Raw genomic sequence first — 19,401 nt, 5'->3', positions numbered from 1 at the left:
GATTTCTCCACTATTTGTGATTTCATGTTCCGTTTTTTTTTCCTCTCAAAATGTTTAATGTGGTTTAAAAAGTTAAAAGATGAGTTTCAAATAGGATGTTTTTGTTATTACTACAGTTTATTCATATATTTAGATTATTTTTTATGAGTTAAAATAGATTCTTGTTTCATGTAGTATTTGTTTTTTTTGAAGGTGTACAATATGTTGTGTTGAATTTAAGAAAGGAGATAAGGTCATCACTTTGCCCTGTAAACATTTTTATCATTCTGAGTGCATCACCAAGTGGCTAAAAATCAACAAGGTCAGTGTTATATACATGTGCGTGTGTAAAAAAACATACTACTATACTCCATATGATTTGAATAATGAATTAATTGATCTATTTTTAACTTTTACTGCAGAATTGCCCAGTGTGTCAGAGGGAGGTGCCAAAGGTTTAATCTATAAATATATATCTCTCTATAAACATATAAAAGCAGAGTACATGGATGGAAAATTTCCCACCTACTTTAATGAAATGATGCAAAATCTTATCTATAAAAGCATAGTACATGCCTGGAAAATTTACCGCCCACTTTAATGAGATGATGCAAAATAGAATTCTAATACAACTTATAAACTAGTACTAAATTATTATAAAATATTAAAACAATTGAATACAATAAAATGTCCATTGGACAATACGCATAAAAAATTGTTAAACTGTGACTAACGTAAAGTAACTGATAATTCCTGCCAATTTTAGCAGCTTTTTAAAATTCTTAAATTGCATTTTTCAAATCGCAGTGATATTTTTAAATCCGATAGTTAATAGAATTAATTTCTAAGAAATTGCACTGACATGACTAAACCAATAGTGAATAGGAATGGGAATAGCTCTGAACATTAAAATTCATTATATTATCATTCAGTCAAGAAAAATCAAATCAGTTTGTAAATGTGTGGAAAAAAAATGAATCCGGCAAGACAACTGACTACTCTCTTAGATAGAAATGTCTTTTTAAAAGTTAGTCCAAACATTTTGAGGAAGAAAATCTCCCCAAAAATAGCGATCTTAACCTCCATAGAAGAGAAATTAATGGCCAACTTGAGGCAGAAAATCTCTCCAAAATCATACTGCAAACGCATCGCAAAAATTTTAGATCCCACGGAGCGGTCGTATTACTCTTGAACTATATGGATGTACAAAACAAAACCCCATATTTAATATAGTTTTATAGAGTCAGTGAATATAATAATATCATATCTTAAAAATAAAAACAAGATTTATGATGTGACAATAAAAGGCGATTTGCATTTTATTAAAATACATGAGCTTTTATACATGAAAAAAGGGTTTTGGAAAACTAATTCTAACAAATTTATTTGGTGAGAGAGAAAAACCAGAATACCCGATCAAATGAAATAGCAATATATTCCAATCATTAAAAAAGTGAGAGAGACACGGATTGCCATTTGTGTGTGTGTGTTCAACTTGAGCTGAACTACCTTATACTTGAGGGGCACAAACCGAACCGAACCGACAGTTAACCGTCCGTTCATAACCCAGAACCGAAATCGGTGTGGCGGTTCAAACCGTGGGACGGGTCAGCGGGTTAGACGGTTCGGTTCAGGTTCACTCAGAAACCGGCGTCAAACCAGCGGTTCAAATAAAATTTTAAAAAATATATTTTTTATTTATAAAAATTAATTTTTATATTTAAAAATAAATTTTCACAAATAAATAGTAACAAGAATTTCATAATATTTAATGTTTTACTTTCGATGTGGGACAAAATATGTTAATACTAAAATAAATACAACCAATGTTTCTGCTCAATAGTGAAATGGGAACTTTTACCCATATACATATACTTTCAAATTGATGTAGATTACATTGGTTTAATGATTAACGTACAAGATATGGGATTGATTTATATGTTTGTACGGTGACAATGAAATTTACCTGCTGCAACAATAATCATATATATATATATTGCAAACCCCCATTTATAATCGGGAGCTATGGGGGAAAATTCACAACATTCTTTGATACAATCACATACCATTTTAAGTTTCTGAGCTAAATTACACCCCTTTAACCAAACAAATAGTTGAGATTTGCATCCTAGACTAAGTTCAAAAACAATCAGCTCGCGTTCTGCAGATGCTGCCACCACGAATCCTACCGTGTATAAAGCCCCATAAATATTATGGTACAAGGGGACTCCAATCACCTTTTGAAACTTGCCACTGGCTAATACCACTCAACTCAATTTTCCCGAACTACAGTTCTGATTTGGGAGTGACCCGTTTTCCTCTACACGTGAACTATTGATCGAGGAACACTGTCCCGCTGTAAAACCATTTACCTTGACGGTTGCTTGGAGGGCATCTGACTTGGCAGGTTCAGAAAATTTTATGGCCAGCTCTTCTGGACCAACCTGTTGCAAATGAGGCTGCTCCTGCTGCTGCTGGGGTTGCAGTTCCATTCGCCTCAGAGATGGCACGTCACCCTTGCAGTATCGATGCCACATATTTCTGTATGCTGACTCTAGTCCCCTGGTGAATTTAGATCCATGACAAAGAGGGGATTTAACCATGAGATCTCGCAGCCTCATTCTTAAATTTGAGAGGGCTGTAATATCAGAGGCCAACTGCACAGCCCGCTCAACATATTCATCTTCATTCTCGGCAACCAGGTTTTTTAAACCTGCAGAGAGATATATTAGTTCATCGTATAGTTGCAAATATAATGCATCCCAGTTCATATTATTTTTCATTCTGATGAACTACTGTCAAAAAAACAAAACATCAGTATATGTATGATTTCACTAACATCATCAATGTGTAAATTATAGTTTTACTTTAACTGGAAAGGAAGTATCCAATAGCAGTTGAAACAGCTCATTCCGGTACATCTAACTAGAAAACAAAATAGGGTACATCTCAAATGAATAACTGTAATCTTATAAAAGGAAAAGGAAAAAGAAAAGGAAAATTTCAAAGGTTTAAATCTTCAGATATGCTCTGAATAGATATGAAGCCTATTCCGTTACAGCTCAGAATAATACTAGTAATACTAAATTAGGTCTGTAGTTCACTTTTTATGAATTAGGACAGATTCTTGGAATTTTCATAGTTTCTCAGTAATGTTATGTATATAAACATTTTACACTCCTTGGATTCAAAATAATTGTGATACTAGGCCTGGGTGTGCAAAGGATTTAGTATTTCTGGTATCTTTGTTACAAGAATAGAGAAGTATCCACGTTGACGATTCTAGAACCTCAACCTAAGTGAAGTCTGACCACAATTAAATAATGTGTGGATGAAAACAATACATACCGACAGTCTGCAGAAGACTCACACCAACATTATGAGCATGCACTAAGCCTCTCATAGCGACACATGGGACTCCCATGTACAAAGACTCACATGTGGTAGTTGTCCCAGCATATGGAAATGTATCCAAGCTGAAATATACAAAAAGTAACACATTAACCTTGAGAAACGTTTGATGTGCAAACAACAGAGTCGGGTAGATAGAGTATAAATAATCACAGTTTAATCAAACTTAGGAAACTAGAAATTGATCCAGAGTCAAATATTAAAGCTTAGAAGTGCCTGAATGAAAATGGTGTCATCTATCTGTTTTAAACTGAATTAAGGCTAAAGAAGAACTAGTTCGTTTTAGTATGAATTAGTGGTATCACCTTATGTCCATCAAAGAATATGATTGCATATGATCATGATTGAGAAGAATTAGAGGCAGAAGATCAACGCGCAGGGATTCCAGTCCCAACTTCTCCAGTGCTGAAAGAAATTGTTGTCTCACACTTTCACAGCAAAAAGGCTTACACTTCACAATGAGCCGAGAATTTGGAACAGCACAAAGAATTCTTGCCCATACTTGCAGCACTTTAGGTGTTATCTGTTGCAATTGAAATATTTTAGGACTCGATCTTAATAATAAGTGTCAAATAATATTGCTTGTCCCCATTACCTTTGCCAGATTGTTAAAGCTACCAAAAGTAACAAAGCCATTAGATAGTGCAGGTGTTGGACACACTGGACCTGCTTCTGGCGAAGGAGTGTAGCACAGAAACGAGTCAGGTAATCGGACTAACTCTTCAACATGTCTGTCATTGATAAAAAATGTACAATGTAAACTTGGGCTGAATAAATAACTAAACTCTCTCATGGTGACGAACAATAATACAATAGATACAAATTTTGAAATTTACTTTTGTTTTGTATCAGATGGATCAGCCAGCGCATCAGTTATCCTGTAATCAATGGTAGGTAAACCAGCTGTATTAGGGTAGCCAATCCATGTCACCTACAAAGCCAAAATACTCATCAGATGGCACCAAAAAAAAACAAATATAGAGGACCCTCTCATCATAATATGAAACACCGTTTTCTGTTTAGTTTAAAGTTCCACAAGCCATATAAATAAGGAACTTGGGGTTGAAGAACTAAAAGGTGAATCAACCCAAAATGGTTAGTTCGGAGTCTAAATTAATATTTTTTGAAAGGCCATGGATCAGCACCTACATTTCAGGGTATGTAGGAATTTGGTAAAGAAAATGAAAACAAAACATAATATAGTCAGCTCATACAATCATTAAAGTGAATACGATTCCTGCCAGTTGAGCAAATTCCAACTTAAATGCCCAAAGATGTAATACTTCCCAAAGAAGAGATAATGAGATTGACAAACTGATATGGAGTGAAAGGCGGAAGTAAAACAAGAACTGGAATTCAATATAAAAGAAGAACAATCCTTCAAAGAGGCCAAGATAATCCTCCGAAGAGGCCTACGGTTGATACCGTCCTAATACACTTTACTTTCCGAGATATCTAGCTCTTCTAAAGTGGAGCTATTTATAGGGATCAACCTATAGATAAACAAGGAAACAAATCCTCAACATTTAAAGTAATCTTTCAACAATCTCCATAATAATGAAAATAATCTAAAGAGATAATGGAGATCATTAGCTTGATCTCTATCAATTGCCTCGCTGTCAAAACAGCCTTGCCCACAAGGCTGGAGTTGAAACATAAACACATTGCTTTGATCGGTGGAGGCTCGTACTCGTGCTTTCGAAAAGAATCCACATTGCCGAACAAGAGAAAATGACCAACAACATTAATGCATTGCTTGGGTATCCTTGTTGTTGGGCTTGCAAGTAGCCATTCATACTCAAGATGTTTGGTAGTCATATGCATCACAAAGGTACATCAACAACTAGCTTCAATGAATTCACATGTGGAATTGGGAGAGGAAAACATGAGCGAAGAGAGGTGGCCAGCCCCAACTGGACGTACAGTGAGGGACGGAGAGAGTGCAAGCAGTTTTGATTGCGAAATGGATGGTGGAAGTGCAACATTAGGTTGGGTGATGGGCGACTTATGGAGATGCAGATTTGCAGGGATGGATGGTTCATCCAAACGTGGGAGAGTCACGGGTTGCTGGACTGGTTGTATCTCCTGCACGAGGGGGCTGGTTGGGGGCGGGTTAGGAGCAAGAGGAAGTAGGGACGGCGTTGGCTCGGTGTTGAAGTTGTGGGACTTGGTATTGTTGGTGTGAGATAAAGGTTGATCATCTAAAGTGAAAGCGTTGTGTTTCCTGAGCTCCCGAATGAGGCCACGAGACTGCAGATCCTTCCAGAATGGTGCCAAGGCATCATTAATACACTTAGAGATCCGGGCATCGAATGTGCTCATTTGCACTTTGATGTTCGCGACCGCCTTCTCCAATCTGTCAAGACGTTCTTCAGTGCTATGAGCGTTCACCATGATGCGATCCACGTTCACCGCACCAAATTGATATGGAGTGAAAGGCGGAAGTAAAACAAGAACTGGAATTCAATATAAAAGAAGAACAATCCTCCAAAGAGGCCAAGATAATCCTCCGAAGAGGCCTACGGTTGATACCGTCCTAATACACTTTACTTTCCGAGATATCTAGCTCTTCTAAAGAGGAGCTATTTATAGGGATCAACCTATAGATAAACAAGGAAACAAATCCTCAAAATTTAAAGTAATCTTTCAACAATCTCCATAATAATGAAAATAATCTAAAGAGATAATGGAGATCATTAGCTTGATCTCTATCACAAACAACAGTAATATGACCCACTGATGTGCAAAGTTTCCAAGCTTGTGCAGAAAATTTACCTGAACAGGTGCAGGCCGGCAAGCCATCATTCCCAACTTGTTATTTGCAGTATGACCAGTAAGTTCAACAAGGATATCAATTTTATCTTCTCTGACCATGCTTGCAACTTTTTTCTCATCAATCCCATAAATATCCCTCCATTCTCCACCATTTTTTAGGACCCTATCTCTAAACCTGTTTGTTTTTGCATCTGCCTGTCACACAACAAAAGAAAGATCATTTGATCAATAATATTTTAGAAATGTTTTGAAGACAGTCACTTATCCTAGATTCCACAAATACACTCATTGTGCGGAAACATAGTGATTGACCAAACTATGAGAAAGGATTACAACAGAATTCTTACTTTGACAACTGCTGAATAAACAACCACCTTATAGGCTGTATAGTCATGATAGATAAGTGGGGCTTCAATAAAGTATGAGACTGAATGAGTAAAATAATCAGGAGACACATATCCAATGACAAGTGGCCTTTCTGGGTCATTTTCGTTGTCCCAGGAAGTATATTGTGGGAATAACCTCATAAAGCGCCTGCCCCAATCCCTGCAAGTTTAAATTTTGAATAAGGAACCAGAAAACAAATATCAGGCAATGACTATTCGATTGAAGAAAATATTAGAGTACATATTAGAACACAAGAAAATGCTAGACCTAGAATATTAGTACAAGAACACATAGAAATAATACCAAAGCATAAAGTTACAACCATTATTGGTGTCCTGGTAGTGAATAAATGGATCAAATTTTTAATCATCATAACTGACAGTGTGACAAGTAACTAATATCAACCGCATTGCTCTAATTTCAAAAGGGAATCCTCTAAGTTCAAGAAAAAAATGTACTGTATCTATTTTCCATTACAAGTGTACCAAGTGCAATAAATCATATACGCAACTGATATGCTTGCCAGAACAGACCCAAACATACAGATGGTAAAAGTGCAAAGCATGGCATGACTGCATATGTTAGTGAACAATACATCAAAACTTTGATAAATTAACAGAGTTTGAAAAGGCACAGCAGTTCAATATCCAGCTAGTGATTAAGCATGTAATGTCTGATTTATCAACCTGTGAGCCTCATATAATTTATCATCAGTCCCATCATGTATATAGTTCATAGCAAGCAACCGATTCTGCAGGGTAGGATAAGAAATTAGATAATAAACAATCACAATAGATGACAAAAGGCAAATTTCAGATCCAGGAAGTCACTACTATGCAACTTCTTAAGATCATCCTGATACAAACAAGTTGCAGCCAAAGAGCTGCGTCAGAGGGATATCCAATGAATCATAAGAGATGAAAGAACTCAAAAGAGTTACCAAAACACAAGACATATTTTGTTGCAATTGGAGCAGGGCCTTATCAACAAGATGAAGTGTAACAACTCTGAAATATTTCAACAATTACATACTCTGAGACCTATCCTACGTCATGTCGTGTATATACAACACAAGGACACATGGCAGAAGAAAAAAATCAACAGAGCAAAGACTCTTAGAAGGGTAACTCTTCTGAAATGATGAAAATTGAAATCTTTCACCAATTATAGTCCTGGTCTCCTGGATACCCTTTTATTTGTCACGTCTTATATTCAACACAAGGACTTGTGATAAAAGGAAAAATCAACCATAAAATGTAGAAATCAGATAATAATTAATTACAGGCTTGCCGCCCAATGCAAGAAAAGTTTCAAGAACTAAAAAGAAAATCGACGACAGACTGTGTAGAATTTTCTATACCTGGCCTGCATTGCGAGAGTCAGGATCTATTTTGAGGCACTGCTCATAAGCTTCAACTGCAAGAGATATGTTGCCAGCATCTCTATAAAGGACCCCTGCACATCCAAAGAATAAAAAGCAACTATAATGGTTGGTGAGAAAATAACAGAACACACAACAGATGTCACTATTGTTTCATCAATGAACACAACAAAGCGTTTACTCTGTGAAATGAATCAACCATTTTTTTCCTAATTAAAGTGCCCTCATATGAAATATTAAATATTGGTATCATTCAATTCCTTGAAATATGCCACACATCTAACATGAGGATAAAAGTAAGATTTTTGCTGGGCAAACCAGAGTGTTATTTTTAGCAAGGGTGAAAAGGAGGACCTAGATTATTATAAGCTTCTGCATAAGTCGGATTTGCAACAATAGCTTTCTCAATCATACTTGCTGCAGCATCCATTTTACCCTGTGCACAGAATGACAGAATGTGACAACTTTTCCAACCATGAAACTATTTAAATTATAAAAAAGAATTCTAAGTACAAACCTGGACAGTATATACAACTCCAAGATTGTTCAATGATTGGGAAAAATTTGCCTTGATTGACAATGCCAACTGCAAATAAATGGATAACATAAGAAAAAACAAGTAAAACATGCTATACATTCACCAGAAATATTTTCCTTTGGTGGCTTCAAACTTGCCTGGTAACACTCTACTGCTTTATCTAGGTTGTCACGGTCCTTATATATAACACCTAAATTGTTGCAAGCCTCTGCACAATGAGGATTGAAGTGGAAGGCCAGTTCATAAAATACAATGGCCTGCATGAGATGAATTTCACTTAGGAAAATGACAATAGGGCATGACAGTGCTGCCTTAATACAAGTTTATTATCTACTGCAATTACCACTTTCCAGCATAAAGCAAAAGGATGTTACAAAATTATTGTGTCAACGATACAAGAAACGACAGATAGGGACAGGAAAGAAACAGCTCCATCACTTAAATATCATCCCTGTGCGAAATGTATGTTTGAAATAAAATGTATCTTATGGACCATGAACTTTATTATCAATTACCATATCAAACTTCAACATTTCTCCATAAGCAACGCCAAGGTTATACATAGCATCAGCATAGTGCCAGTTATAGTACAGAGCTTTCTTATAATATGCAATGCCCTGGTTGATATCACCCTCCAATTTTACCTGGATAGAAGTAAGTTGAGTAATAATCAAGATAAATGATAGGTGAATCCACAAACCATAGTATCAAAAATAAAAAATGTGACTGCATATACAAGAACTATAAAGTGTTAAAATATTTTTTTAATGGAACAACCATAAAGTATATAATTATAAGTTCCAGAGTATAAGTTTAACGATGGTAACCCATAGCGCACCCTTTTTCCCGATCCATAGGATAAAATCATGGAAATATTTAAAGATTAATGGAATATCTTCTATATTTCAGTATAGACATAACTTTAAATAGAAAGAAGCCACACCTTCGTGCCTAAATCAGTTAATGCAATGGCCATGTTATTTTTTGCTATCTCGAAGTTTGGAGAGACAGTCAGACACCTGCACATACAAGCATGCACAAATGTGTAAGAAAGATGAAAGCTTATCAAACAAGTAAATTGTTAACTGAGTACCTTTCATAACAGGCAATTGCTGACTCCAGATCCCCACGATTTTTGTATATAACGCCCATGTTGCAATATGCTTCAGCATACATAGGTCGCTCTATTGCAGCTTTTTCGTAGCAATTAAGGGCTGTGTCATATTGCATCATTTCGGAATAGACGACACCGAGGTTATAATAAGCAGGCTGCAGGCAATGAACTGATACATCAAACCTCAAATACCAGAACAAAAAATCAAGTAACGAGAAATAATTATGGAAATCAGGAAAATGTTGAATTACAGCATAGTGTGGGTCAATTTTGATAGCTTCGTAATACTTCTGAATTCCCTCTTGAGTATTACCAGCAAGCTTTAAGCTGGTTCCAAGGTCCGTCAAAACAATGGCCAAGCATTCCGCTGCAAGCTTGTATGCAGGGTCAGCCTTAAGAGCTTTCTGATACATCTGCACCAAATTAAACACGCTGAAGATGGAAGGTGCAATCTCAAACAAGAGAAAACAAAAGCCCAGCTATGTTTAGCAATGCAAGAAACTTCTAACACAGATGTCATGACCCAGTTCCAAAGCAAAGAGAGACCAGATAAATTATCAACTCCAGACCAGTATTTCAGCATCTTCCTAATTATAATCCAGCCAATTGAAATACATGAACCAGAGAGGAGAAAATAATATTTTCCACAAACAAGCATAGGATGTACTTCTAGGTAAAAATAATGAGAGCGGAAAGTTGGGCCTTAGATATTCATAGTATTGCAGTTCGTAAAGTTAATTTGAAACATTGGAGTGTGCAAAGTGTTGTTTATCAATGTGACTATGAGCATACATAGAATAAGTAGGGAAAAACCCACAAAAAAATTAACCAGATAAAAATAGTACTTACCTTACTTTTTGGAAGCCTACTGGGGAACTGGGTGAACGAAACCTTGTAGCTATTAAAAGGGAGTAGGAGAAGGGAAAGTTTCATCCATAAGATATAGAAAGTCTTCGGGGCTGTGACCAAGTTAGACTTCCCTACTTGTAGAAGTTAAAATTCTTAAGGATTCATCATAAACTGTCATCTATACAATGTTTGTAACTCGCTAGCAGAAAAATTGGAGTTTGTATCTAGTGTGAGAGCTCATTCGAGAAGTAAAATAGCATTTCTTTGAAGCACATAGAAAATTACTCAACCAAGTTTAAGAAACATCGGCAAGGAGAGAATGTGCAAGCATACCTCAGCTGCCTCCACCAGTCGACCCTCGTCTTTATACAAGATACCACAGTGTGTAAGAGCACAGGCATTTTGAGGATCCAGCCTCACAGCTTCAGCGAAACTCTCATACGCGGGCCTCCCCAAGTTCTGCATTTGTAGGCAAAACCCTTTACCAATAAAAGCTTCAACATTTTCAGTATCCTTCTCCAGAATGGTCTCGTAGACAGAAAATGCATCCACGAACTTGTTCCTGGAGCGGAGAATGTTAGCGTATGATAAAGCATCTTTCCCTTCAAAACTCTTCTTCGCTGGGGTAATGCCCAGAGGCTCTCCGCTGCCCAAGGAAGGTTGCCCTTCATTTATGAACACGGGACCATCTTGCGAATCTCTTACTTTTTCAGTATCTGCATCTTTTTTCGTTAGCTCCATCTAACTTAACAAACAGGCTCAGAATCCTGAAACAAAAAAATTATGTAAGAAACACGGATGCTTGGCGGTTTATGTTGGGTTACAATTCAATGTTAAAGAACTATTCTTTCTATTAAAAAAACAAAGCCATCACAAATTTAAAACCAAATTACCAAGCCTGCACTCAATCACGTAAATACCACCACCGCCAAAAACTCACATAAACAACCCGGGGCAAACTCACGCTGCACAATCTGGAGGTGACGGGCAGCGGCCATCCAGCAGAAACTTATCACTCCATGATCGAAGGCGGGCGATTCCGGCTAGTGATTCTCACCAGCGAAAACGACAGCAACGATGCCACTTCAGCTGCAGCGACGGCTTCGGTTCGCGAGTTCGTTCCCCTTTAGGGTTCTGCGGAGACTAGGGCGGTGGGAAGGTGAAAGAGAGGTAAATGGGCATGGAGGTTGAGGGAAAACCGTCGGAAAATCGGGACGAGAGAGGCGGCGTGATGTTGTTGACGGGTTTTGAGGGGAAAAATATTGAAGTCAATTTGAAAATTAGGGATTTTGAAACTAATTAGGCTTTTTGCTTCAAATATGGGGAAAAGGAAAAGGAACACAAAGTTGAAAAAAAAATTGACTAGGTCTTTTTGAACATATTTGCATAAATGATAGTAGTAAATCTCATTCAAGGTTATGGTTAACGAAAATGACAAGTTCACAACAATATGGGAAATTCAAACTAGATGAAATTCGATATTAAGCCCTAAAGATAAAGGGTCGTAAAATTATTGTCGATAGCATTGTCCAGATAACTCAAACTCTTGGCTCTCTATCATCATATTAAAGTGTTCATGTATCTCTTACTTGAGTTCACATATAGTCATATACATCTCATCAAATCTAACCATATTTTGTAAATATCAGAAGTTTATATTGATCAAATCGGACCTTAGCTTCATTCTTCATTGTAAAAGTTTTCTCACCTATTGAAAATTTGGAACAATCTTTAACCTCACCTCACATTCAAAAAAAAATAGGAGTAGGTGTTAGAGTAAGTAGAAAGCAACTTAGCAAGCAACATTTTCTTTATCTCACATGTACTCCCTCTCCGTTCCTGGATAGTTTGCACTATTTCTTTTTTCGTCTGTCCCTAAAGAGTATGAACATTCCAATTTTGGAAAATCTCTCCTCTCTAATGAGGCGAGACCAATTCTCCACTAACAATACTTAAAAAACTTTCTATATCTATCTCTCTTACTTTACCAATAATGCATTAAAACTCGTGCCGAACTCAAAGTTCATACTCTTTGGGGACGGAGGGAGTAGTATTTAAAAGTTTTTGCCGCGTGAAAGTGAAAAAAAACTATGTCAAGTCCAATATATACTTGGAAGAGAAGGTTGTGTTCTAATCGATTGAGAGGAACAATCTATGAAATATAAAGTTGGATTCAATGCAACATAAGCTTGAAAATCACATTTAGCGGCTAGTTGGATTCAATGCAACATAGGCTAGAAGATCAGATTTAGCGGTGTTAGAGAGTATGTTTCTTGCACTTGGATGCAAAAGATACTTACAAAGATTTGTTTCGTACCGCTTTGAATTTGTATGTTGTTTACATTTATGTAATTTACATGTATTAGTGACAGTCATCACAGCAAGTTAATATTGACCAAACAATAATCAACTAATAAGGATTTTCATTAAACGCATATAGTCATGTCATTACATTCCACACATAAACAATGACTAGCCAAGCTATAGGCTAGTTGTCTTATCCAATATATGGTAGTTATTCACATTTTAATGTTATTTAGATGTCCAGTCTAAATACTTATCGGTTTATAGATCCGCAATATAATTCTTGTTTTAAAGGTTTTTCCATTGTAGATTAGTAGTACTAGTATTTAATTATTGCACAATAAACTTGATAGTATTTTTTATGTTTGTTTGCTTCTGTAATTGGGCTTTGTTAGCCTTTTTTACCGAAAAATATTTGTAATAATTAATTTTATGTTTGGTAGATAAATAAAGATTTAAAAGGAATATAGGGGGAAATTGAAATTTCAAGGAATCTAACGTGCTTCTGAAATCTCTCTTTCGCCTAATGACTATAGAAAGTAGTACGGTGGACTCTTCACTCTTGCACATCTAGCACATCCTCATTCAACTTTCCCGAAAGTATTAATCCAGCTTTGCAATCCACCTAAAATCAAAACCTTCAGACATTGCATTATACTAACTAAGTTACAAACGAAAAAATAAACTAAGCCTTTGAGTAGATACATTAAACTTCTACAAATCACAAAGCATTCTAACCAATAAAATATATGCGGATGTAGATTCAAGCAAGTGAGCAATGCAAACAACGATTTGACAAGTTATGCTACAATATACATGTCCATTTCTCTATTTTCCAAGTATATGTATGCCTTTAGTCCACGAGGCGGGAAACTTTAGGAATGCTGATTATCTTACTAGTTTGAGGGATGTTCCTCTTAGATCTCTTCTAGCAATCTTTAGGAATGTTGTATTCGCCCCTTTGAGCTGTCAGCTCTTTGTAACGAGCCACCAGCTTCTTCAGTCCAACCACTTCCTCCGACTGCACGTTTTTACTAGGTTTATTCTTAATTGAATGAACTCTAAGAGCGTACCTGAAATATAACAAAACTACGTTACGTTTCGTGGCATAAGCAATGAAGGTAGTTTACAAAAAAGATAAAATAAGTATGGTTTGCAGATTACTTTCTTTACTTGATAATTTAGTCCTAGTTACGTAAGGGGAAGCTAGCTTACGATAAAGAGTTGGAGGTCTTGTCCAGATTAGACTATGTCAGGATATGTTGACAAACACTAATGTTTTGGCATTGTCACCAAGTGGATAGTTCATCAACATGGTTAGTTTGTGGTTTCTATATCAGTTTTGTTCTCATTTATACTTTACTTTATCTTCACTTTAAATAATGTTTGGAGTTGGTGAGTTTGTACATGCATTTACGATGGTATTTGATGAAAGGAGGTTGTTTGAATCTGATTTGATTACACTGTGGAGATTTGGTTGGGATTTGGCTGAACAAATCAGCTAAGAGCAAGAGCATAACCGAGGTTGGGATGAGCTGTCAAATAACAAATTGTGATAGCAGTTATAACCAACCATTGAGGCCCGATTCTAGGTTTGGTATCAATGCTAAGTGCGAAGTTGATCACACAAATATAAGTTGAAGTTGGAAGATTCACAACATGAAATTCATTTTCATTGTATATCAGATACATAGAGAGTTAGTGAGCATAGAGTGGTCTATAGTTGATGGAGTTCACTATTATTCTGGTAGATATCATCTCATGTTTTTAAATTAGTTTTGGTAGTTCTCATTTTAATTTATAGAGTCAAGTAAAGAAGACCTCATTTTGTCTATTGCATTCAATACAACATAAAACTCTTACCTTATTGTTTCTTCTGTAGACTTTTGCTTCTTGTTTTCTGTCGTATTAGTAGTTGCTCTATGCTTCCATTCACTGTCAATGAAAGAAGATGATATACCTACTAAAGTTATTTAAAAAAATATTAATAAAAATATTAAAAAAAATTACAAATTATAAGTTAAAAAATATTACCTAACCATGCGGTTGTTGTGATCTTCCATTTTCTTTCACTGGAATTCGTGAACCTGTAATTAAAAAAGGGACAACATAACATCAACTATATTCGCACTGCACAATTCCTATTGAATAAGCAATATGGATTTCAAAATATACAATGCATGTCAGAATAATTCAATTGTAGAATATGGAAACCCAAATCCAAACATACAATACATGTCCAAATTATTCGAAAGCAATCAATCAAATCAAACATGTGATTTATACTCCCTCCATCCCACCGTATATGATTGATTTATTTCGGCCGGTGTTTTGGGTAAATGATAATAAATATATCCATTTCCCTACCCCCAAAGCCACTACCACCCATCAACTCATCGTTTAACCTTGAATTAAATGTATTGGAGGAGGTCCAATGTTGAACTAAAGCTAAGCTATAAGGTGTAGCTAAACCTAGCCACATAAGCCTGTGGAAATACAGCATTGGAAGGACAATTGGACAACCGCTTAGAACTTTTGAACTGGGCTTAATAGGTCCTCAATGTCGGCAGATGTAATGCCACAGTCCTACTACCCTTAAATTTGAGGACTCGAGTTGCATGTTGAAGTTTTAGATGAACTAAGACATATTCTTCCATTGAATTTGTTTTCATCCATGCAATCGTAGTAACCCACCAAAACCTATGGACATTGTATCATTCTTTTGACTATACTAAGCGAATCAATCAACTTATAAAGCCGCCTACACATACCCTCGAATCTATAGAAAGAAACAAATGCATAAACATCTGCCTTCACGAGATGGAGACAACTTGATAGTAACAATTAAATAATAATGTGTAAAAGTCACACTTGAAATTTTGAAACTTAGCACAAATAAGAAATTGAAGACAAAGAGAAAATTTCTGGTTAACACAAGAATGAGGTGAATGTAAGTGATGATATAGGGAGATATTTATTTATCGATAAAATGAGGATTTTCAATTTTGAATTAAAAAACTGAAGTAAAAAAAACTAAAAATTCTGCAACATCCGGTGAAACTGATAGTAGTTTTTTTTTATAGTATATCAAAACCAATGATTTTTTGGCAGTTTTTAATGCAAAATCAAAACGAATCGTGTCGAATATAATGATTTTGTATTTATATTTGAATACTAATCCAATAATTATAATTCAATTAGATAGAAACAATGTTACTTTTGCAAAGCATAGTACTGGTATACAATGATTAAATACTACCTCCGTCCCGCATTAACTGTAACATTTACTTTTCTGTATTACATTATTCTCTCTCTTACTTTACTATTTCTCTACTTTAACTATTTATTATCAATTTTACAAAACGATTGCAAAAAGGTAAATGTGACAGTTAATGCGAGATGGTCAGATGGAGGTAGTAGCATATATATTAGTCATTACACACGAAAAATCAAGTCATTGTTCAACTAATAAAAATTTTCATAACACACATAAAAATCAAGTTATTACATTTACTGTCACATTATAGGTGTATGTGTGATATGCGTGACCATCACTAATATACGTAGATTACATAAATGTAAACAATCAGTGGCGGATCCATGATTTTTAGTTTGGAGTACGGTGTTGTACAATAAATAATTACGATATAAATAAAATAAAATAATATTAGACATAAAAATAATTTAAAATAGCACGAATTTTTTTAGTTGAGGTACAATTTGTAAAATAATATTATATAAAATGATACAAATAATGGAATATAATATAAAAAAATCAAAGCATTTAATAAATGTAAGAATTTTTTTATTTGAAGTATGAGTTTTACTACAAATATTACATGATCAAAAGAGTGATAGAGTAAATTATATCAAAGCAATGAAAAAAATAATATGCATAATGTGAGAAATCAAAATAATTAGAGCATAATAAACAACCTAATATCTAGAAAATAAAATAGAGTGCAAATAATTACATAACTAAAAAAACTAATTACATAACATAAAAGAAAATATGAGTGCAGAAATAAAAATAAGAGTGCAAATTATTACTAAATAACTAAATTACATAACTAAAAAAGAGTTCAAACATAACTAAAAACATTAAAAAAAGACTAAACATATAGCAGAAATGGATTGCCTCATACATTGCATACTACATTTCCTAATACATCATTAAATAATTGACAAGTGGATTTCACTTTATATTAAAAAAAAGTTATTTCTAAAAATATTTCCTTCACTTTCTCACTACTATATTTAATCAAAATAGTTTTGTTATTTTATGCACTTTCTCTGTATTATATTGAAACATTAAAAAGGAGTAAAAATTGAAAGGTACTACGAGCCTCTTCAGGATCGACCTGAGATACTGAAACATTGTTTTAACATATATATATATATATACAAAATACAAAAGGTTATTATTATTATTATTAAAAAAAATATAATCCAAACTCCAATTTCAGTGTCGTATTGTATTAGTGATGTGAATCAAATTGTACATTTTTATTCCCCTAACTTTACATGATTTATATAGTTTGATGCTTTCAAAAGTATGTTTTGTGGTGTAGGAAGAGGAATAAATGGTGAAACAAAGAATGAAGCTCGGATTGTGAAAAAGCTGTCCAGAAAGCTCTCAAAATTGGCCACCCGGCCGGGTTAATTTCATGCCCAATAATACACCCGGCCGGGTGATTTTCGCTAGGCACGAAAATTCCAGCAACGTCTAAAAAATGGCCACCCGGCCGGGTCAAATTTCAGCTGCAAAAATCTACCCGGCCGGGTAGGTGATTTGAACTGCAAATTGGCAGTTTCATACGGCAGTTTCCTTTCCCAAGAAGAAAAAAGGCAGAAAGGCGTGAAAGAAAAGAAGGCTGACAGGAGGAGAGAGGATTGATTAGAAAAAGAAAGAGGTGACGTGAGGGGGTTTGATTTGGTTGAACAAAAATTGAGGAAAGAGAGTGGACTTGGGTGGTGGCGAATTCACACAAGTTTCGATCAACTTTCCGACGATCCGACTCCAAATCTCCACTCCACTCAACGAGAGCTCGAATCCTACGGTTTTTATTGCAAATTTCACCATGTTTCTAGGCTAAGCTCTCTTTGTTGCTCCAAGTTGTAATCTAGGCTTGTACGGATGTTTTTACACCATCAATTTCATATGTTTGTGTCCTACAATGTGCTTAATTTTATTCACTATGTTTTTGGCTAATGATGTAGTGATGTTAATTCCTTTGCTATCGTCTCTTTAACATAGCTTAGGATTGATCGTTTGTTGGTATGCTATCGATTTAGAACTGTTCAGGGGATAAATTGATAGTGGATTAGGTAAGTGATTATAGTAGACGACGTTCGTTCCCGCGCATCTGCAGGAATTAAATGTCGTTGAAAGTTGGTTCATGGAACAAGTGTTCAGCTGACTGTGAACTATACGTCGTAGACATGTTCAGTGCACGCGATTAGGTTGATTAATTAATCTCAAATATGTGCTCTTAATATAGGTGTAGAACAATACAAGCTTACTGAGCAACTTGGAGTGACATCTTTTTCCTATTTGAAAAGTCTTCCTTAGTTTGTAAATTTAGTTTTTTTAGTCTTGTCAATTCTTGTTAAATAACATACGCCTCCCTGTGGTTCGACACTCGAAGTACTACAGTCGACTCTGTACTCTTGCAGATAGATTGTAATATTAGAGCTATTTTATTAAACTTGTGTGTTAATAATCCATTAATATAAAAGCTCGAAAATTACACATCAAGTTTTGGCGCCGTTGCCGGGGAGGCAACTGGTTATTTAATTTAGGATTCTTTTTGTTTTAATTTTTGTATAATCTTCTAACATTTTATTTTTTGTTTCAGAGTTGTAGCTAGAAGACTAAATCGAGCCAACGACTTTAAACAAAGGCGCTAGTTGGGAGGCAACCCAATGAGTTTTTAGTTTTTTATTTTCTCTTAATAAATCGAGGGTTTTGTTCGCTCAATTCTTTCCTTCGATGTATTTTTATGAATTGAGTATTTTGTTTTCTTTTTATTGTTTTTTTTTTCTTTTTGTAGGAGCAACATCGAGATGAGACTCATATTGGAGCTTAGGAGGAAGCACACCTACAAAGGAAAATACACCCACCCTCCCACCCGAATGCACTATGGACATCATGCCAAGTTTGGGGGAGCTCTCTTTCCCTTTACTTTATTTTTGTTCTTCTTTGCATGCATTGAGGACAATGATGCATTTAAGTTTTGGGGGGGGGGTTGTGAATGATTTATGATGCATGTTTATTGGGTGTATTATATGCTAAAGTGTTGTGAATCATGTAATTGACGGGTGCATGCTAGATCTTCGGCTTTCTGGTTGGGAAATCTTGCTTGATCTTACTTGATCCTTGAAGCTTAGGATGGATAGAATCTGTGCATGAATTTACTTGAAAGAGCATGTTGTGATTACAATCGATTTCTTGAGTTGAGGAGAGTATGAAAATCGCATGTCTTGTGGAAATTATTTTGGGTTGATTTGCTTTATCGAGTGAAGTGCTTGCGTTCGTTTGTGTCAACGATTTGGGAGGATAAGGCACTAGGATGAACTCTATGGCCAAATGATCACATGCCTAGTCCATCAAATGATCCCCTAGAAGCCACTTTGAGCTTAATTCCCTATTTTTTGTGTAAA

At 35.4% G+C, this 19,401-nt stretch overlaps 1 protein-coding gene across 3 annotated transcripts; it reads right to left on the bottom strand.

Annotated features, from left to right (window-relative positions):
- Nucleotides 1-1,940: 1,940 nt before the first annotated feature.
- LOC121782305 (probable UDP-N-acetylglucosamine--peptide N-acetylglucosaminyltransferase SPINDLY) lies at nucleotides 1,941-11,726 on the bottom strand. 3 transcript variants are annotated; one of them, XM_042180095.1, is made up of 18 exons: nucleotides 11,328-11,726; nucleotides 10,768-11,201; nucleotides 9,837-9,998; nucleotides 9,565-9,740; nucleotides 9,415-9,490; nucleotides 8,987-9,115; nucleotides 8,609-8,728; nucleotides 8,451-8,519; nucleotides 8,288-8,369; nucleotides 7,913-8,007; nucleotides 7,239-7,303; nucleotides 6,513-6,711; nucleotides 6,166-6,360; nucleotides 4,227-4,321; nucleotides 3,986-4,121; nucleotides 3,696-3,913; nucleotides 3,328-3,455; nucleotides 1,941-2,692 (listed from the first exon to the last, which is right to left on the bottom strand). In XM_042180095.1, the coding sequence occupies exons 2-18, from the start codon at nucleotides 11,173-11,175 to the stop codon at nucleotides 2,247-2,249; spliced, it is 2,799 nt and encodes a 932-aa protein (XP_042036029.1). In that variant the 5' UTR covers nucleotides 11,176-11,201; nucleotides 11,328-11,726; the 3' UTR covers nucleotides 1,941-2,246. The 3 variants fall into 3 exon arrangements, with proteins under 3 accessions (XP_042036029.1, XP_042036030.1, XP_042036032.1); XM_042180096.1 differs by having other exon boundaries at nucleotides 11,375-11,726; XM_042180098.1 differs by having other exon boundaries at nucleotides 11,399-11,726.
- Nucleotides 11,727-19,401: the final 7,675 nt, after the last annotated feature.

Source organism: Salvia splendens, chromosome 20, assembly GCF_004379255.2.
Source record: "Salvia splendens isolate huo1 chromosome 20, SspV2, whole genome shotgun sequence".
In the NCBI taxonomy this organism is placed as follows: Eukaryota; Viridiplantae; Streptophyta; class Magnoliopsida; order Lamiales; family Lamiaceae; genus Salvia; species Salvia splendens.
The sequence above is the reverse complement of the archived record's forward strand: the minus strand, read 5'-3'. Positions and strand labels throughout refer to the sequence as shown.